Source organism: Ranitomeya variabilis, chromosome 5 (genome assembly GCF_051348905.1).
Source record: "Ranitomeya variabilis isolate aRanVar5 chromosome 5, aRanVar5.hap1, whole genome shotgun sequence".
Taxonomy (NCBI): Eukaryota; Metazoa; Chordata; class Amphibia; order Anura; family Dendrobatidae; genus Ranitomeya; species Ranitomeya variabilis.
The window spans coordinates 77,492,438-77,515,219 of record NC_135236.1 but is presented as its reverse complement, the minus strand read 5'-3'; the positions used below and the strand labels follow the sequence as shown (position 1 = coordinate 77,515,219).

The following is a 22,782-nucleotide window of genomic DNA, read 5'->3' as shown; positions in this document are numbered from 1 at the left end:
GCCCCCCTAGAAGAAGGGGTACTGTCACGGTTCCACCCCTCAGTGTGTCTAGGATGCAGCTACTGACAGCTTGGCCGTTCAATCTGGTTTAGGGGTGTGCTGAAGCAGTCAGTACTTTGATTGACAGCTTGGCCATCGAATCTGGTACTGGGGCGTGCTGAGTTGTTGGTGTGTTGATTGACAGCTCATCTATCCAATCTGAGACTGTGAGGCATCGGCTGTCTCCATGTGTTCATTATTCCAGGTAATTGCCATGCTTCTTAACAGACCATACGAGTGCTGTCCAATTTTTACACACCGATGTCCTTTAAAAAGCTGTCAATTCATCTGCCGCGTACAGTAAAACCACAGCGGGACCCAACAGAATAGAATAGATAGAATACATACAGTATATGCACAGAATAGATAGATATAAAGATGTCAGTCACATATACAGTATAATTAGTACAGTGCGTGTGCAGCTTACTGTATATGGATTTAATTATTAAATGATTATTTTTCTGAAAATAATGACGTGGGCTCCCAAGTAATTTTCTTAACCAGCAGAGGGAAAGCGGACAGCTGGGGGCAGATGTTTATAGCCTGGGAAGGGGGTAATAATATCAGCTCACAGCTGTATGCTTAGCCTTTACTAGCTATTAAAATTGGGGACCCCCAAAAAAATGATGTAAAGTCCCCATATAATTAATGACCAGCAAAGGCTAGGCAGACAGCTGTGGGTTGATATTAATAGTCCAGGAAAGGGCCATAGATATTGCCCCCTCCAAGGCTAAAAACATAATCTCTAAGCCACTCCAGATAAGGCACATCTGTAAGATGTGCCAATTCTGGCACTTAGCCTCACTCTTCCCACTTGTCCTGATGCGGTAGCAAGTGGGGTGATAGTTGTGGGGTTTATGTCACCTTTGTATTGCCAGGTGACATCAAGCCCAGAGGTTAGAAATGGAGAGGCGTCAATAAGATGCCCCAATTACTAACCCCATAGTCATTCTGTATAAAAACACACATACCCAGAATAAAGTCCTTTAATTGAAAGAATGCCACAGACTCCTTTAATCAATCTTAAGTAAACCATACTTAATGCATCGCCCATTCCAGTGATGCCATTGTCTCCTTTAAGAGAATTAAAATAATAAACAACAATATTCCTCACCTGTCCGCTCAGAAGATAATCCATTTGTCCCACAACTGGTCTAGCTCTGCTACATCTAAATGGCAGGCTGCATTGTTGCATGATGCAACCATACAGCCTGTCCAGAGCCTCTCACCTAGCCAAATCAAATCTCATACTGTGCACTGATGAGGGGGTAACACCCTGAAACACAGTGTCTGCAAATTGAGATTCTGGTTTGCCTTTTATCCTAAGTCATATTGCAAAGCTCGTTAAAGAGTCAATATTGACTTTTAGAATCATTGCTTCCAATAGGTGGCACTAGAGTTCTAGTCATCTTCCTCTCTTAAGAGACAATTTTCATATCTAATAGGAAATATAAAGATAGGGATTCTAGGTGAGCTGATACAGAATGCCTTACAAATTACTTCTAAGATATCCTTATATTGCTCTTATAGATTTTCACTTCTCACTAATTTCCATGAAAAGGCATGATGTGTACAACCATTAAAAATATGGTCTAAACATCTCATTAAATACATTTCAGCAAATATAATAGAAAATAAAGCAACTTTACAAATACATTTGAAAATTCCAACACTTTGGCCCTGATTCACCTAAGTGTTTATGCCAGAATTCTCAGGTAAAACACCTTGACAAGTCGCTCAATTTTTGTACAACGCTAAGCTGTGGAGATGATGTGGCAGGATGGGGTATGGCATTGCCTGCCTGACAAATTCATCAAAAGTGGAGGCATACATTATATCTGAAATGTTACTCCAGTCCCTGGCTGAAGTAACGTTTCAGACGAGGCACACTCCACTGAACACATACATTGAATTTATAGAAGGGGTTATCCAAGGATTATTTTCACTATGGGGCTAAGTATTTATAGACAGGTAGTTGCGAACGACCTGCTTGTTCTGCCCTAAGACGATCTCTCCCGGAACAGAGCAGTCACTGACCACTCCTGCTGGCGATTGTCCTGCTTCCTGTGAGGTCACGTTGACAGAGCAGTTCCTTCTCTTCTGCTCTGCTCCGTCAAGGGAACGACACTGCTGACCTCATATTTATTGACAGCCCGCTCTCCACGGTGTTAACGTTGAACCAGCTGTCAAGCAATATAACATTGGCAGTGATGCACCATCGGCGGAGCAGAGCGAAAGAGAAGCAGCTGCTCTATTGATATGACATCACACGAAGCAGGAAAATCACCGACAAGAGCAGTCTATGACCGCTCCGAGCCAGGAGAGATCGTCGAAGGGCAGAACAGGCAGGTAGATAGCAATTACGTGTCAATAAGCTTAGCAACATAGGGGGGGAAAGTCTGGATATCTCCTTTAAGTGGCTTACACCTCTTAATGAATTTGGTGCATCTTATTCCTGCACGCCCATCATTAAACATGGGGTACGAAATGTCAATCGTAATGAATCGTGGCCTTTGTGCTTATTGCTCCTATACAGACCTATAGCGAAGATCTTTGGTTTCTGCTCTCAATCATCACAAAATTTAATATGATCATTTAAACTGTCCTAGGGACAATCAGGTTTAAAGGAAATCTACCTTTTACTTACCAAGTCAATTTCAAGTAAATTCAGGCCCTCTGGGCTCATGTGGCCGGACATCCTGCACAAAGAGGAGACACCAATATATTCCTGAAAATATATGTAAACCCCTAAATGTAAATGTTAAAGGGTTTTGTTTTCACAAAAAACATGCATAACCAAAATAAGGCCAAGACTGCAGAGGTCAGCAGAACACGGAGAAGCTCTGGGGAGTGAACTAGTGCTGGAAGGTTGGGAGTTAGATTGTGAGCCCTCGTGGGCAGGGGCCTCTCTCCTCCTGTACCAGTCGGTGATTACTATACTTTTGTTTTTATTATGTATACCCCTGGAATAAATGGCGCTATTATAATAAATGATAATAATTTTACTAACTCAATCCCCACTCATTTCTAGCTCAGATGCTGGAAAGCATCTGTACAACTTGGTGGACAACTGCCCGCTCATTAGACATGTATGATAATGGGTGGACATATCATTGGGGCAACCTGTGCAGTTGTACAAGGGCCCAAGAGGTAAGCGGGCCACCACCATCTCCAAATCACATCGAATTGTAAATTATGATGAGCTGCTAAACTGCAAAGGGCTCATAAACTGTTCGTGCACAGGGGTCTTTTTTGGCCTCTGTCCGCCAGCATGTATGATGTTACTGACTGAAGGGCGTATTGGCTTTCTGGGATTGCAATACCACGAAGAAAAAATGATGGAATTATGGAGATCACCGGATGGATAGACATGTTACTGATCTGCAAATGATGAAAAAAATGGCAACTAACAGGAGAATACAGCAGCACCCTGTAAGCGCCAAGATACATGCAAACATCAATTAAATGAGATTTAAAATGTATTGCTACAATATAGAATTTACTTACAAAAATTAAGGTTCTTAGTGCATAAATCAGCCAATTCATTTGTACCCATCAACCATGTCAAGGTAACCTTTCTTTGATGGGCATCTAAACCTAACATTTATTAAAAATTTAAACATGCAGTAATGCATTTTAAATCCAATTGATTCGATGTTTGCATGTATCTTAGCGCTCACAGAGTCTGCGGTATTTTCTAGTTTGTATATTATGCAGTCATGGCAGCTTGCACCTGTTCACACTAGCTTTAGTCTTTTTGGAGGTGCTGCTCAAGCAACATTTTCCAAATTGAGTAGGAGCGTCATGCTCAGAAATCCCTGCACTTACAGCCTTGGCTGCTATTAGTGAGATTATTAATGGTTATCTGAGGAATGTTCTGCTGAATGCACTTTGGCAAATCATCAAGATCCGCTGCTGGCACCTAATTTGTAATTGCAGACCAATGAAGTCCAAAATAAGTTTAATGAAAGACAAGTCCAAAGATGCTGCAGTCCATGGTAGCATGTTCAGGCCACACGGCACCTCACTGTAGCAGCCGCATTATGGGGCCTTGTGTTCTGTTGAAAAACGTCTTCTTGGACACTTTGGAGAAATGGCCTTACCACTGGTTTCAAAGCCAAATCAATGTAACACTGAGCTGTTAGTGTACCTAGAATGAAGATTGGAGGGGTCTGGCTACAATACATTATGTCACCCCACACCATGATCCTGAGAGTAAGAACAATGCGATGTTCCTTCATCAGGCTACTGCAAGCCCCTTAGACCATGCTGGTCTAAGAGGCTTGTGATAGTGCAGCACTGATGTTGTAAAGCATTACATTACTCGTGAATTGCAATGCTTTATAGCAGTGCTGAAAGTGAATGTCCCATAGAAGGATTAACTAAGATATAACAAAAAATAAAAATTGTAAAAATATTGTTAAAAAAACATAAAATAGAAATATATATATATTATACCAATATGTTTTTTATTTAAGTACAAATTTGGTATCAAATCCAATAGAAAGTAGATACTCCAGCTCCGATAAAATTGAGGTCTTTATTAATCCAAAATGGTTAAAACATAGTCCTTACAATGGTGGACAAAACAGGTGTATGTTAATTATGGCTACGCGTTTCGACCTAGATCGGTCTTACTCATGCCTATGTCACATCACAAATGAGATCTATATATGTGTAGTGTTTGCAAGAAAGGTTCCGCCTTGAAAATATCCCCATTATGTATAGTATAAAAATGTTTAGCAGCCATTGATACATTTCTATTCATAGTATTACACATATTGACATCTCCAAGGTGCTCCGTTATACGTGTTTGTAATTTACGCGACGTACAGCCTACATAGGAAATCTGACACGCAGTACAGTCTATTTTATAGACTACATTTTTTGTATGGCAGTTTATAAAGCTGTTGATATTATGTACTACACGCTGCGGTGCTGCATCTGTAAAAACCTTTACAGTTTAGCCAGGTGTTAGACTTGGATCTGATATTGGACTGAGGTGAGTTTGGGGCAATTATATCACCTATCGTTTGTGCCCTCCTTGCAACTATATTTATACCATCCTGTAATAGATGGAGCAATGTGTCATCTTCATAGAGGATAGGTAATCTTTTATTTATAATTTTTCTAATCAGATTAAATTGAGGGGAAAATTGTAAACATAGGTGTAAATTATTGGTATATTTTTTATTATTATTTTCATTTCTATTATTTACACAAGTAGTGATTTTACTTGGGACTAATAAGTCCTCTCTTTGTTTTTTCTCCACTATATTAATAGCCCTATTTATTGTCCAGTCGGGATAGTTTCTAGCTTTAAATTTCTTTTTCGTTTCATGGAATTCTTTCAATTTATCCTCTTCTTTACTACAGTTTCTTTTTAACCTAGTGAATTCTCCTACAGGTATAGATTTTATTGTATGGGCTGGATGACTACTCTCAGCGTGTAGAATTGTATTGCCACTAATTGGTTTTATGTGAGTTCGGCTAGTAATTTCTTCACCATCAATACCACTCAATTCTAGATCTAGAAAGGAAATGGCTTTTTCATCCTGATCATATGTAAATTTTATGCCAAAATTTTATGCAGAAAAAACTCAAGGACAACGCAGGTGACCTGCCAGTGACCTCAGGTGCAGATTTGGTCAGGATTTTACCTGCATAAAATCCTGACCAAATCCTGAAGCAATCCTGAACGTGGACACATACCCTAATACAGATACTGAGAATTACACCCAGTATACAGGACAGGAGGAGAGGTACAGTGCAGTGTATATATACAGGACAGGAGAAGAGGTACTGTGCATTGTATATATACAGGACAGGAGGAGAGGTACTATGCAGTGTATATATACAGGACAGGTGGAGTGGTACTGTGCAGTGTATATATACAGGACAGGAGGAGTGGTACTGTGCAGTGTATATATACAGGACAGGTGGAGTGTAACTGTGCAGTGTATATATACAGGACAGGTGGAGTGGTACTGTGCAGTGTATATATACAGGACAGGAGGAGTGGTACTGTGCAGTGTATATATACAGGACAGGAGGAGCGGTACTGTACAGTGTATATATACAGGACAGGAGGAGTGGTACTGTGCAGTGTATATATACAGGACAGGAGGAGTGGTACTGTGCAGTGTATATATACAGGACAGGAGGAGTGGTACTGTGCAGTGTATATATACAGGACAGGAGGAGTGGTACTGTGCAGTGTATATATACAGGACAGGAGGAGTGGTACTGTGCAGTGTATATATACAGGACAGGAGGAGTGGTACTGTGCAGTGTATATATACAGGACAGGAGGAGTGGTACTGTGCAGTGTATATATACAGGACAGGAGAAGAGGTACTGTGCAGTGTATATATACAGGACAGGAGGAGTGGTACTGTGCAGTGTATATATACAGGAGGAGTGGTACTGTGCAGTGTATATGTACAGGACAGGAGGTGTGGTACTGTGCGGTGTATATATACAGAACAGGAGGAGTGGTACTGTACAGTGTATATATACAGGTCAGGAGGAGTGGTACTGTGCAGTGTATATATACAGGAGGAGTGGTACTGTGCAGTGTATATATACAGGACAGGAGAAGAGGTACTGTGCAGTGTATATATACAGGACAGGAGGAGAGGTACTGTGCAGTGTATATATACAGGACAGGAGGAGTGGTACTGTGCGGTGTTTATATACAGAACAGGAGGAGTGGTATTGTGCAGTGTATATATACAGGACAGGAGGAGTGGTACTGTGCAGTGTATATATACAGGAGGAGTGGTACTGTGCAGTGTGTATATACAGGAGGAGTGGTACTGTGCAGTGTATATATACAGGACAGGAGGAGTGGTACAGTGCAGTGTATATATACAGGACAGGAGAAGAGGTACTGTGCAGTGTATATATACAGGACAGGAGGAGTGGTACTGTGCAGTGTACATATACAGGACAGGAGGAGTGGTACTGTGCAGTGTATATATACAGGACAGGAGGAGTGGTACTGTACAGTGTATATATACAGGACAGGAGGAGTGGTACTGTGCAGTGTATATATACAGGAGGAGTGGTACTGTGCAGTGTATATATACAGGACAGGAGGAGTGGTACTGTGCAGTGTATATATACAGGACAGGAGAAGAGGTACTGTGCAGTGTATATATACAGGACAGGAGGAGTGGTACTGTGCAGTGTATATATACAGGACAGGAGGAGTGGTACTGTGCAGTGTATATATACAGGACAGGAGGAGTGGTACTGTGCAGTGTATATATACAGGACACGAGGAGTGGTACTGTGCAGTGTATATACAGGAGGAGCGGTACTGTGCAGTGTATATATACAGGACAGGAGGAGTGGTACAGTGCAGTGTATATATACAGGACAGGAGAAGAGGTACTGTGCAGTGTATATATACAGGACAGGAGGAGTGGTACTGTGCAGTGTATATATACAGGACAGGAGGAGTGGTACTGTGCAGTGTATATATACAGGACAGGAGGAGTGGTACTGTGCAGTGTATATATACAGGAGGAGTGGTACTGTGCAGTGTATATATACAGGACAGGAGGAGTGGTACTGTGCAGTGTATATATACAGGACACGAGGAGTGGTACTGTGCAGTGTATATATACAGGACAGGAGGAGTGGTACTGTGCAGTGTATATACAGGAGGAGCGGTACTGTGCAGTGTATATATACAGGACAGGAGGAGTGGTACTGTGCAGTGTATATATACAGGACAGGAGAAGTGGTACTGTGCAGTGTATATATACAGGACAGGAGGAGTGGTACTGTGCAGTGTATATATACAGGACAGGAGGAGTGGTACTGTGCAGTGTATATATACAGGACAGGAGGAGTGGTACTGTGCAGTGTATATATACAGGACAGGAGGAGTGGTACTGTGCAGTGTATATATACAGGAGGAGTGGTACTGTGCAGTGTGTATATACAGGACAGGAGGAGTGGTACTATGCAGTGTATATATACAGGAGGAGTGGTACTGTGCAGTGTGTATATACAGGTCAGGAGGAGTGGTACTGTGCAGTGTATATATACAGGAGGAGTGGTACTGTGCAGTGTGTATATACAGGTCAGGAGGAGTGGTACTGTGCAGTGTATATACTGTATACAGGTCAGGAGGAGTTGTACTGTGCAGTGTGTATATACAGGACAGGAGGAGAGGTACTGTGCAGTGTGTATATACAGGACAGGAGGAGAGGTACTGTGCAGTGTGTATATACAGGACAGGAGGAGAGGTACTGTGCAGTGTATATATACAGGACAGGAGGAGTGGTACTGTGCAGTGTATATATACAGGACAGGAGGAGTAGTACTGTGCAGTGTATATATACAGGACAGGAGGTGTGGTACTATGCAGTGTATATATACAGGACAGGAAGTGTGGTACTGTGCAGTGTATATATACAGGACAGGAGGAGTGGTACTGTGCAGTGTATATATACAGGACAGGAGGAGTGGTACTGTGCAGTGTATATATACAGGACAGGAGGAGAGGTACTGTGCAGTGTATATATACAGGACAGGAGGAGAGGTACTGTGCAGTGTATATATACAGGACAGGAGGAGTGGTACTGTGCAGTGTATATATACAGGACAGGAGGAGTGGTACTGTGCAGTGTATATATACAGGACAGGAGGAGTGGTACTGTGCAGTGTATATATACAGGACAGGAGGAGTGGTACTGTGCAGTGTATATATACAGGACAGGAGGAGTGGTACTGTGCAGTGTATATATACAGGACAGGAAGTGTGGTACTGTGCAGTGTATATATACAGGACAGGAGGAGTGGTACTGTGCAGTGTATATATACAGGACAGGAGGAGTGGTACTGTGCAGTGTATATATACAGGACAGGAAGTGTGGTACTGTGCAGTGTATATATACAGGACAGGAGGAGTGGTACTGTGCAGTGTATATATACAGGACAGGAGGAGTGGTACTGTGCAGTGTATATATACAGGACAGGAAGTGTGGTACTGTGCAGTGTATATACACAGGACAGAAGGAGTGGTACTGTGCAGTGTATATATACAGGACAGGAGGAGAGGTACTGTGCAGTGTATATATACAGGACAGGAGGAGAGGTACTGTGCAGTGTATATATACAGGACAGGAGGAGTGGTACTGTGCAGTGTATATATACAGGACAGGAGGAGTGGTACTGTGCAGTGTATATATACAGGACAGGAGGAGAGGTACTGTGCAGTGTATATATACAGGACAGGAGGAGTGGTACTGTGCAGTGTATATATACAGGACAGGAGGAGTGGTACTGTGCAGTGTATATATACAGGACAGGAGGAGTGGTACTGTGCACTGTATATATACAGGACAGGAAGTGTGGTACTGTGCAGTGTATATATACAGGACAGGAGGAGTGGTACTGTGCAGTGTATATATACAGGACAGGAGGAGTGGTACTGTGCAGTGTATATACAGGAGGAGCGGTACTGTGCAGTGTATATATACAGGACAGGAGGAGTGGTACAGTGCAGTGGATATATACAGGACAGGAGAAGAGGTACTGTGCAGTGTATATATACAGGACAGGAGGAGTGGTACTGTGCAGTGTATATATACAGGACAGGAGGAGTGGTACTGTGCAGTGTATATATACAGGACAGGAGGAGTGGTACTGTGCAGTGTATATATACAGGAGGAGTGGTACTGTGCAGTGTATATATACAGGACAGGAGGAGTGGTACTGTGCAGTGTATATATACAGGACACGAGAAGTGGTACTGTGCAGTGTATATATACAGGACAGGAGGAGTGGTACTGTGCAGTGTATATACAGGAGGAGCGGTACTGTGCAGTGTATATATACAGGACAGGAGGAGTGGTACTGTGCAGTGTATATATACAGGACAGGAGAAGTGGTACTGTGCAGTGTATATATACAGGACAGGAGGAGTGGTACTGTGCAGTGTATATATACAGGACAGGTGGAGTGGTACTGTGCAGTGTATATATACAGGACAGGAGGAGTGGTACTGTGCAGTGTATATATACAGGACAGGAGGAGTGGTACTGTGCAGTGTATATATACAGGAGGAGTGGTACTGTGCAGTGTGTATATACAGGTCAGGAGGAGTGGTACTGTGCAGTGTGTATATACAGGACAGGAGGAGTGGTACTATGCAGTGTATATATACAGGAGGAGTGGTACTGTGCAGTGTGTATATACAGGTCAGGAGGAGTGGTACTGTGCAGTGTATATATACAGGAGGAGTGGTACTGTGCAGTGTGTATATACAGGTCAGGAGGAGTGGTACTGTGCAGTGTATATACTGTATACAGGTCAGGAGGAGTTGTACTGTGCAGTGTGTATATACAGGACAGGAGGAGAGGTACTGTGCAGTGTGTATATACAGGACAGGAGGAGAGGTACTGTGCAGTGTATATATACAGGTCAGGAGGAGTGGCACTGTGCAGTGTGTATATACAGGACAGGAGGAGTGGTACTGTGCAGTGTATATATACAGGACAGGAGGAGTGGTACTGTGCAGTGTATATATACAGGACAGAAGGAGTGGTACTGTGCAGTGTATATATACAGGACAGGAGGAGTGGTACTGTGCAGTGTATATATACAGGACAGGAAGTGTGGTACTGTGCAGTGTATATATACAGGACAGGAGGAGAGGTACTGTGCAGTGTATATATACAGGACAGGAGGAGTGGTACTGTGCAGTGTATATATACAGGACAGGAGGAGTAGTACTGTGCAGTGTATATATACAGGACAGGAGGTGTGGTACTATGCAGTGTATATATACAGGACAGGAAGTGTGGTACTGTGCAGTGTATATATACAGGACAGGAGGAGTGGTACTGTGCAGTGTATATATACAGGACAGGAGGAGTGGTACTGTGCAGTGTATATATACAGGACAGGAGGAGTGGTACTGTGCAGTGTATATATACAGGACAGGAGGAGTGGTACTGTGCAGTGTATATATACAGGACAGGAAGTGTGGTACTGTGCAGTGTATATATACAGGACAGGAGGAGTGGTACTGTGCAGTGTATATATACAGGACAGGAGGAGTGGTACTGTGCAGTGTATATATACAGGACAGGAAGTGTGGTACTGTGCAGTGTATATATACAGGACAGGAGGAGTGGTACTGTGCAGTGTATATATACAGGACAGGAGGAGTGGTACTGTGCAGTGTATATATACAGGACAGGAAGTGTGGTACTGTGCAGTGTATATACACAGGACAGAAGGAGTGGTACTGTGCAGTGTATATACACAGGACAGGAGGAGAGGTACTGTGCAGTGTATATATACAGGACAGGAGGAGAGGTACTGTGCAGTGTATATATACAGGACAGGAGGAGTGGTACTGTGCAGTGTATATATACAGGACAGGAGGAGTGGTACTGTGCAGTGTATATATACAGGACAGGAGGAGAGGTACTGTGCAGTGTATATATACAGGACAGGAGGAGTGGTACTGTGCAGTGTATATATACAGGAAAGGAGGAGTGGTACTGTGCAGTGTATATATACAGGACAGGAGGAGTGGTACTGTGCAGTGTATATATACAGGACAGGAGGAGAGGTACTGTGCAGTGTATATATACAGGACAGGAGGAGAGGTACTGTGCAGTGTATATACACAGGACAGGAAGTGTGGTACTGTGCAGTGTATATACACAGGACAGAAGGAGTGGTACTGTGCAGTGTATATATACAGGACAGGAGGAGAGGTACTGTGCAGTGTATATACACAGGACAGAAGGAGTGGTACTGTGCAGTGTATATATACAGGACAGGAGGAGAGGTACTGTGCAGTGTATATATACAGGGCAGGAGGAGTGGTACTGTGCAGTGTATATATACAGGGCAGGAGGAGTGGTACTGTGCAGTGTATATATACAGGACAGGAGGAGTGGTACTGTGCAGTGTATATATACAGGACAGGAGGAGTGGTACTGTGCAGTGTATATATACAGGACAGGAAGTGTGGTACTGTGCAGTGTATATATACAGGACAGGAGGAGTGGTACTGTGCAGTGTATATATACAGGACAGGAGGAGTGGTACTGTGCAGTGTATATATACAGGACAGGAAGTGTGGTACTGTGCAGTGTATATACACAGGACAGAAGGAGTGGTACTGTGCAGTGTATATACACAGGACAGGAGGAGAGGTACTGTGCAGTGTATATATACAGGACAGGAGGAGTGGTACTGTGCAGTGTATATATACAGGACAGGAAGTGTGGTACTGTGCAGTGTATATATACAGGACAGGAGGAGTGGTACTGTGCAGTGTATATATACAGGACAGGAGGAGTGGTACTGTGCAGTGTATATACACAGGACAGGAGGAGTGGTACTGTGCACTGTATATATACAGGACAGGATGAGAGGTACTGTGCAGTGTATATATACAGGAAAGGAGGAGTGGTACTGTGCACTGTATATATACAGGACAGGAGGAGTGGTACTGTGCAGTGTATATATACAGGACAGGAGGAGAGGTACTGTGCAGTGTATATATACAGGACAGGAGGAGAGGTACTGTGCAGTGTATATACACAGGACAGGAAGTGTGGTACTGTGCAGTGTATATACACAGGACAGAAGGAGTGGTACTGTGCAGTGTATATATACAGGACAGGAGGAGAGGTACTGTGCAGTGTATATACACAGGACAGAAGGAGTGGTACTGTGCAGTGTATATATACAGGACAGGAGGAGAGGTACTGTGCAGTGTATATACACAGGGCAGGAGGAGTGGTACTGTGCAGTGTATATACAGGGCAGGAGGAGTGGTACTGTGCAGTGTATATATACAGGACAGGAGGAGTGGTACTGTGCAGTGTATATATACAGGACAGGAGGAGTGGTACTGTGCAGTGTATATATACAGGACAGGAGGAGTGGTACTGTGCAGTGTATATATACAGGACAGGAGGAGTGGTTTTGTGCAGTGTATATATACAGGACAGGAGGAGTGGTTTTGTGCAGTGTATATATACAGGACAGGAGGAGTGGTACTGTGCAGTGTATATATACAGGACAGGAGGAGTGGTTTTGTGCAGTGTTTATATACAGGACAGGAGGAGTGGTACTGTGCAGTGTATATATACAGGACAGGAGGAGTGGTACTGTGCATTGTTTATATACAGGACAGGAGGAGTGGTACTGTGCAGTGTATATATACAGGACAGGAGGAGTGGTACTGTGCAGTGTATATATACAGGACAGGAGGAGTGGTACTGTGCAGTGTATATATACAGGACAGGAGGAGTGGTACTGTGCAGTGTATATATACAGGACAGGAGGAGAGGTACTGTGCAGTGTATATATACAGGACAGGAGGAGTGGTACTGTGCAGTGTATATATACAGGACAGGAGGAGTGGTACTGTGCAGTGTATATATACAGGACAGGAGGAGAGGTACTGTACAGTGTATATATACAGGACAGAAGGAGTGGTACTGTGCAGTGTATATATACAGGACAGGAGGAGTGGTACTGTGCAGTGTATATATACAGGACAGGAGGAGTGGTTTTGTGCAGTGTATATATACAGGACAGGAGGAGTGGTACTGTGCAGTGTATATATACAGGACAGGAGGAGTGGTACTGTGCAGTGTATATATACAGGACAGGAGGAGTGGTACTGTGCAGTGTTTATATACAGGACAGGAGGAGTGGTACTGTGCAGTGTATATATACAGGACAGGAGGAGTGGTACTGTGCATTGTTTATATACAGGACAGGAGGAGTGGTACTGTGCAGTGTATATATACAGGACAGGAGGAGTGGTACTGTGCAGTGTATATATACAGGACAGGAGGAGTGGTACTGTGCAGTGTATATATACAGGACAGGAGGAGTGGTACTGTGCAGTGTATATATACAGGACAGGAGGAGAGGTACTGTGCAGTGTATATATACAGGACAGGAGGAGTGGTACTGTGCAGTGTATATATACAGGACAGGAGGAGTGGTACTGTGCAGTGTATATATACAGGACAGGAGGAGAGGTACTGTACAGTGTATATACACAGGACAGAAGGAGTGGTACTGTGCAGTGTAAATATACAGGACAGGAGGAGAGGTACTGTGCAGTGTATATATACAGGACAGGAGGAGTGGTACTGTGCAGTGTATATATACAGGACAGGAGGAGTGGTACTGTGCATTGTATATATACAGGACAGGAGGAGTGGTACTGTGCAGTGTATATATACAGGACAGGAGGAGAGGTACTGTGCAGTGTGTATATACAGGTCAGGAGGAGTGATACTGTGCAGTGTATATATACAGGACAGGAGGAGTGGTACTGTGCAGTGTATGTATACAGGACAAGAGGAGTGATACTGTGCAGTGTATATATACAGGACAGGAGGAGTGGTACTGTGCAGTGTATGTATACAGGACAAGGGGAGTGGTACTGTGCAGTGTATATATACAGGACAGGAGGAGTGGTACTGTGCAGTGTATATATTCACTGCACAGTGTATATACACAGGACAGGAGAAGGGGTCATGTGCAGTCTATATATACAGGACAGGAGAAGAGGTACTGTGCAGTGTATATATACAGGACAGGAGGAGTGGTACTGTGCAGTGTGTATATACAGGACAGGAGGAGTGGTACTGTGCAGTGTATATATACAGAACAGGAGAAGAGGTACTGTGCAGTGTATATATACAGGACAGGAGGAGTGGTACTGTGCAGTGTATATACACAGCACAGGAGAAGTGGTACCGTGCAGTGTATATATACAGGACAGGAGGAGTGATACTGTGCAGTGTATATATACAGGACAGGAGGAGAGGTACTGTGCAGTGTATATATACAGGACAGGAGGAGAGGTACTGTGCAGTGTATATATACAGGAGGAGTGGTACTGTGCAGTGTATATATACAGGACAGGAGGAGTGGTACTGTGCAGTGTATATATACAGGACAGGAGGAGTGGTACTGTGCAGTGTATATATACAGGAGGAGTGGTACTGTGCAGTGTGTATATACAGGTCAGGAGGAGTGGTACTGTGCAGTGTGTATATACAGGACAGGAGGAGTGGTACTGTGCAGTGTATATATACAGGAGGAGTGGTACTGTGCAGTGTGTATATACAGGTCAGGAGGAGTGGTACTGTGCAGTGTGTATATACAGGACAGGAGGAGAGGTACTGTGCAGTGTGTATATACAGGACAGGAGGAGAGGTACTGTGCAGTGTATATATACAGGTCAGGAGGAGTGGTACTGTGCAGTGTGTATATACAGGACAGGAGGAGTGGTACTGTGCAGTGTATATATACAGAACAGGAGGAGTGGTACTGTGCAGTGTATATATACAGGACAGGAGGAGTGGTACTGTGCAGTGTATATATACAGGACAGGAGGAGTGGTACTGTGCAGTGTATATATACAGGAGAAGAGGAGTGGTACTGTGCAGTGTATATATACAGGACAGGAGGAGTGGTACTGTGCAGTGTATATATACAGGACAGGAGGAGTGGTACTGTGCAGTGTATATATACAGGACAGGAAGTGTGGTACTGTGCAGTGTATATATACAGGACAGGAGGAGAGGTACTGTGCAGTGTATATATACAGGACAGGAGGAGTGGTACTGTGCAGTGTATATATACAGGACAGGAGGAGTAGTACTGTGCAGTGTATATACACAGGACAGGAGGAGAGGTACTGTGCAGTGTATATACACAGGACAGAAGGAGTGGTACTGTGCAGTGTATATATACAGGACAGGAGGAGAGGTACTGTGCAGTGTATATATACAGGACAGGAGGAGATGTACTGTGCAGTGTATATATACAGGACAGGAGGAGTGGTACTGTGCAGTGTATATATACAGGACAGGAGGAGAGGTACTGTGCAGTGTATATATACAGGACAGGAGGAGAGGTACTGTGCAGTGTATATATACTTGACAGGAGGAGTGGTACTGTGCAGTGTATATATACAGGACAGGAGGTGTGGTACTGTGCAGTGTATGTATACAGGACAGGAAGTGTGGTACTGTGCAGTGTATATATACAGGACAGGAGGAGAGGTACTGTGCAGTGTATATATACTTGACAGGAGGAGTGGTACTGTGCAGTGTATATATACAGGACAGGAGGTGTGGTACTGTGCAGTGTATGTATACAGGACAGGAAGTGTGGTACTGTGCAGTGTATATATACAGGACAGGAGGAGTGGTACTGTGCAGTGTATATATACAGGAGGAGTGGTACTGTGCAGTGTATATATACAGGACAGGAGGAGAGGTACCGTGCAGTGTATATATACAGGACAGGAGGAGTGGTACCGTGCAGTGTATATACACAGCACAGGAGAAGTGGTACCGTGCAGTGTATATATACAGGACAGGAGGAGTGGTACTGTGCAGTGTATATATACAGGACAGGAAGTGTGGTACTGTGCAGTGTATATACACAGGACAGAAGGAGTGGTACTGTGCAGTGTATATATACAGGACAGGAGGAGAGGTACTGTGCAGTGTATATATACAGGACAGGAGGAGTGGTACTGTGCAGTGTGTATATACAGGTCAGGAGGAGTGGTACTGTGCAGTGTATATATACAGGACAGGAGGAGTGGTACTGTGCAGTGTGTATATACAGGTCAGGAGGAGTGATACTGTGCAGTGTATATATACAGGACAGGAGGAGTGGTACTGTGCAGTGTATATATACAGGACAAGAGGAGTGGTACTGTGCAGTGTATATATACAGGACAGGAGGAGTGGTACTGTGCAGTGTATATATACAGGACAGGAGGAGAGGTACTGTGCAGTGTATATATACAGGACAGGAGGAGTGGTACTATGCAGTGTATATATACAGGACAGGAGGAGTGGTACTGTGCAGTGTATATATACAGGACAGGAGGAGAGGTACTGTACAGTGTATATACAGGACAGAAGGAGTGGTACTGTGCAGTGTATATATACAGGACAGGAGGAGTGGTACTGTGCAGTGTATATATACAGGACAGGAGGAGTGGTTTTGTGCAGTGTATATATACAGGACAGGAGGAGTGGTACTGTGCAGTGTATATATACAGGACAGGAGGAGTGGTACTGTGCAGTGTATATATACAGGACAGGAGGAGTGGTACTGTGCAGTGTTTATATACAGGACAGGAGGAGTGGTACTGTGCAGTGTATATATATATAGGACAGGAGGAGTGGTACTGTGCATTGTTTATATACAGGACAGGAGGAGTGGTACTGTGCAGTGTATATATACAGGACAGGAGGAGTGGTACTGTGCAGTGTATATATACAGGACAGGAGGAGTGGTACTGTGCAGTGTATATATACAGGACAGGAGGAGTGGTACTGTGCAGTGTATATATACAGGACAGGAGGAGTGGTACTGTGCAGTGTATATATACAGGACAGGAGGAGTGGTACTGTGCAGTGTATATATACAGGACAGGAGGAGAGGTACTGTGCAGTGTATATATACAGGACAGGAGGAGTGGTACTGTGCAGTGTATATATACAGGACAGGAGGAGTGGTACTGTGCAGTGTATATATACAGGACAGGAGGAGAGGTACTGTACAGTGTATATACACAGGACAGAAGGAGTGGTACTGTGCAGTGTAAATATACAGGACAGGAGGAGAGGTACTGTGCAGTGTATATATACAGGACAGGAGGAGAGGTACTGTGCAGTGTATATATACAGGACAGGAGGAGTGGTACTGTGCATTGTATATATACAGGACAGGAGGAGTGGTACTGTGCAGTGTATATATACAGGACAGGAGGAGAGGTACTGTGCAGTGTGTATATACAGGTCAGGAGGAGTGATACTGTGCAGTGTATATATACAGGACAGGAGGAGTGGTACTGTGCAGTGTATGTATACAGGACAAGAGGAGTGATACTGTGCAGTGTATATATACAGGACAGGAGGAGTGGTACTGTGCAGTGTATGTATACAGGACAAGGGGAGTGGTACTGTGCAGTGTATATATACAGGACAGGAGGAGTGGTACTGTGCAGTGTATATATTCACTGCACAGTGTATATACACAGGACAGGAGAAGGGGTCATGTGCAGTCTATATATACAGGACAGGAGAAGAGGTACTGTGCAGTGTATATATACAGGACAGGAGGAGTGGTACTGTGCAGTGTGTATATACAGGACAGGAGGAGTGGTACTGTGCAGTGTATATATACAGAACAGGAGAAGAGGTACTGTGCAGTGTATATATACAGGACAGGAGGAGTGGTACTGTGCAGTGTATATACACAGCACAGGAGAAGTGGTACCGTGCAGTGTATATATACAGGACAGGAGGAGTGATACTGTGCAGTGTATATATACAGGACAGGAGGAGAGGTACTGTGCAGTGTATATATACAGGACAGGAGGAGAGGTACTGTGCAGTGTATATATACAGGAGGAGTGGTACTGTGCAGTGTATATATACAGGACAGGAGGAGTGGTACTGTGCAGTGTATATATACAGGACAGGAGGAGTGGTACTGTGCAGTGTATATATACAGGAGGAGTGGTACTGTGCAGTGTGTATATACAGGTCAGGAGGAGTGGTACTGTGCAGTGTGTATATACAGGACAGGAGGAGTGGTACTGTGCAGTGTATATATACAGGAGGAGTGGTACTGTGCAGTGTGTATATACAGGTCAGGAGGAGTGGTACTGTGCAGTGTGTATATACAGGACAGGAGGAGAGGTACTGTGCAGTGTGTATATACAGGACAGGAGGAGAGGTACTGTGCAGTGTATATATACAGGTCAGGAGGAGTGGTACTGTGCAGTGTGTATATACAGGACAGGAGGAGTGGTACTGTGCAGTGTATATATACAGAACAGGAGGAGTGGTACTGTGCAGTGTATATATACAGGACAGGAGGAGTGGTACTGTGCAGTGTATATATACAGGACAGGAGGAGTGGTACTGTGCAGTGTATATATACAGGAGAGGAGGAGTGGTACTGTGCAGTGTATATATACAGGACAGGAGGAGTGGTACTGTGCAGTGTATATATACAGGACAGGAGGAGTGGTACTGTGCAGTGTATATATACAGGACAGGAAGTGTGGTACTGTGCAGTGTATATATACAGGACAGGAGGAGAGGTACTGTGCAGTGTATATATACAGGACAGGAGGAGTGGTACTGTGCAGTGTATATATACAGGACAGGAGGAGTAGTACTGTGCAGTGTATATACACAGGACAGGAGGAGAGGTACTGTGCAGTGTATATACACAGGACAGAAGGAGTGGTACTGTGCAGTGTATATATACAGGACAGGAGGAGAGGTACTGTGCAGTGTATATATACAGGACAGGAGGAGATGTACTGTGCAGTGTATATATACAGGACAGGAGGAGTGGTACTGTGCAGTGTATATATACAGGACAGGAGGAGAGGTACTGTGCAGTGTATATATACAGGACAGGAGGAGAGGTACTGTGCAGTGTATATATACTTGACAGGAGGAGTGGTACTGTGCAGTGTATATATACAGGACAGGAGGTGTGGTACTGTGCAGTGTATGTATACAGGACAGGAAGTGTGGTACTGTGCAGTGTATATATACAGGACAGGAGGAGAGGTACTGTGCAGTGTATATATACTTGACAGGAGGAGTGGTACTGTGCAGTGTATATATACAGGACAGGAGGTGTGGTACTGTGCAGTGTATGTATACAGGACAGGAAGTGTGGTACTGTGCAGTGTATATATACAGGACAGGAGGAGTGGTACTGTGCAGTGTATATATACAGGAGGAGTGGTACTGTGCAGTGTATATATACAGGACAGGAGGAGAGGTACCGTGCAGTGTATATATACAGGACAGGAGGAGTGGTACCGTGCAGTGTATATACACAGCACAGGAGAAGTGGTACCGTGCAGTGTATATATACAGGACAGGAGGAGTGGTACTGTGCAGTGTATATATACAGGACAGGAAGTGTGGTACTGTGCAGTGTATATACACAGGACAGAAGGAGTGGTACTGTGCAGTGTATATATACAGGACAGGAGGAGAGGTACTGTGCAGTGTATATATACAGGACAGGAGGAGTGGTACTGTGCAGTGTGTATATACAGGTCAGGAGGAGTGGTACTGTGCAGTGTATATATACAGGACAGGAGGAGTGGTACTGTGCAGTGTGTATATACAGGTCAGGAGGAGTGATACTGTGCAGTGTATATATACAGGACAGGAGGAGTGGTACTGTGCAGTGTATATATACAGGACAAGAGGAGTGGTACTGTGCAGTGTATATATACAGGACAGGAGGAGTGGTACTGTGCAGTGTATATATACAGGACAGGAGGAGAGGTACTGTGCAGTGTATATATACAGGACAGGAGGAGTGGTACTATGCAGTGTATATATACAGGACAGGAGGAGTGGTACTGTGCAGTGTATATATACAGGACAGGAGGAGAGGTACTGTACAGTGTATATACAGGACAGAAGGAGTGGTACTGTGCAGTGTATATATACAGGACAGGAGGAGTGGTACTGTGCAGTGTATATATACAGGACAGGAGGAGTGGTTTTGTGCAGTGTATATATACAGGACAGGAGGAGTGGTACTGTGCAGTGTATATATACAGGACAGGAGGAGTGGTACTGTGCAGTGTATATATACAGGACAGGAGGAGTGGTACTGTGCAGTGTTTATATACAGGACAGGAGGAGTGGTACTGTGCAGTGTATATATATATAGGACAGGAGGAGTGGTACTGTGCATTGTTTATATACAGGACAGGAGGAGTGGTACTGTGCAGTGTATATATACAGGACAGGAGGAGTGGTACTGTGCAGTGTATATATACAGGACAGGAGGAGTGGTACTGTGCAGTGTATATATACAGGACAGGAGGAGTGGTACTGTGCAGTGTATATATACAGGACAGGAGGAGTGGTACTGTGCAGTGTATATATACAGGACAGGAGGAGTGGTACTGTGCAGTGTATATATACAGGACAGGAGGAGAGGTACTGTGCAGTGTATATATACAGGACAGGAGGAGTGGTACTGTGCAGTGTATATATACAGGACAGGAGGAGTGGTACTGTGCAGTGTATATATACAGGACAGGAGGAGAGGTACTGTACAGTGTATATACACAGGACAGAAGGAGTGGTACTGTGCAGTGTAAATATACAGGACAGGAGGAGAGGTACTGTGCAGTGTATATATACAGGACAGGAGGAGAGGTACTGTGCAGTGTATATATACAGGACAGGAGGAGTGGTACTGTGCATTGTATATATACAGGACAGGAGGAGTGGTACTGTGCAGTGTATATATACAGGACAGGAGGAGAGGTACTGTGCAGTGTGTATATACAGGTCAGGAGGAGTGATACTGTGCAGTGTATATATACAGGACAGGAGGAGTGGTACTGTGCAGTGTATGTATACAGGACAAGAGGAGTGATACTGTGCAGTGTATATATACAGGACAGGAGGAGTGGTACTGTGCAGTGTATGTATACAGGACAAGGGGAGTGGTACTGTGCAGTGTATATATACAGGACAGGAGGAGTGGTACTGTGCAGTGTATATATTCACTGCACAGTGTATATACACAGGACAGGAGAAGGGGTCATGTGCAGTCTATATATACAGGACAGGAGAAGAGGTACTGTGCAGTGTATATATACAGGACAGGAGGAGTGGTACTGTGCAGTGTGTATATACAGGACAGGAGGAGTGGTACTGTGCAGTGTATATATACAGAACAGGAGAAGAGGTACTGTGCAGTGTATATATACAGGACAGGAGGAGTGGTACTGTGCAGTGTATATACACAGCACAGGAGAAGTGGTACCGTGCAGTGTATATATACAGGACAGGAGGAGTGATACTGTGCAGTGTATATATACAGGACAGGAGGAGAGGTACTGTGCAGTGTATATATACAGGACAGGAGGAGAGGTACTGTGCAGTGTATATATACAGGAGGAGTGGTACTGTGCAGTGTATATATACAGGACAGGAGGAGTGGTACTGTGCAGTGTATATATACAGGACAGGAGGAGTGGTACTGTGCAGTGTATATATACAGGAGGAGTGGTACTGTGCAGTGTGTATATACAGGTCAGGAGGAGTGGTACTGTGCAGTGTGTATATACAGGACAGGAGGAGTGGTACTGTGCAGTGTATATATACAGGAGGAGTGGTACTGTGCAGTGTGTATATACAGGTCAGGAGGAGTGGTACTGTGCAGTGTGTATATACAGGACAGGAGGAGAGGTACTGTGCAGTGTGTATATACAGGACAGGAGGAGAGGTACTGTGCAGTGTATATATACAGGTCAGGAGGAGTGGTACTGTGCAGTGTGTATATACAGGACAGGAGGAGTGGTACTGTGCAGTGTATATATACAGAACAGGAGGAGTGGTACTGTGCAGTGTATATATACAGGACAGGAGGAGTGGTACTGTGCAGTGTATATATACAGGACAGGAGGAGTGGTACTGTGCAGTGTATATATACAGGAGAGGAGGAGTGGTACTGTGCAGTGTATATATACAGGACAGGAGGAGTGGTACTGTGCAGTGTATATATACAGGACAGGAGGAGTGGTACTGTGCAGTGTATATATACAGGACAGGAAGTGTGGTACTGTGCAGTGTATATATACAGGACAGGAGGAGAGGTACTGTGCAGTGTATATATACAGGACAGGAGGAGTGGTAC

The 22,782-nt window shown here is 44.2% G+C and overlaps 1 protein-coding gene across 1 annotated transcript in view; it reads right to left on the bottom strand.

Moving 5' to 3' along the window:
* LOC143774586 (patatin-like phospholipase domain-containing protein 6) overlaps positions 1 to 22,782 on the bottom strand; it is a 110,856-nt gene that overhangs the window by 76,199 nt on the left and 11,875 nt on the right. Inside the window, exon 2 of the mRNA XM_077262336.1 lies at positions 2,687 to 2,767. Within this exon, the coding sequence (XP_077118451.1) occupies positions 2,687 to 2,737 (51 nt within the window). The 5' untranslated portion in view covers positions 2,738 to 2,767. The remainder of the gene's footprint in view (positions 1 to 2,686; positions 2,768 to 22,782) is intronic.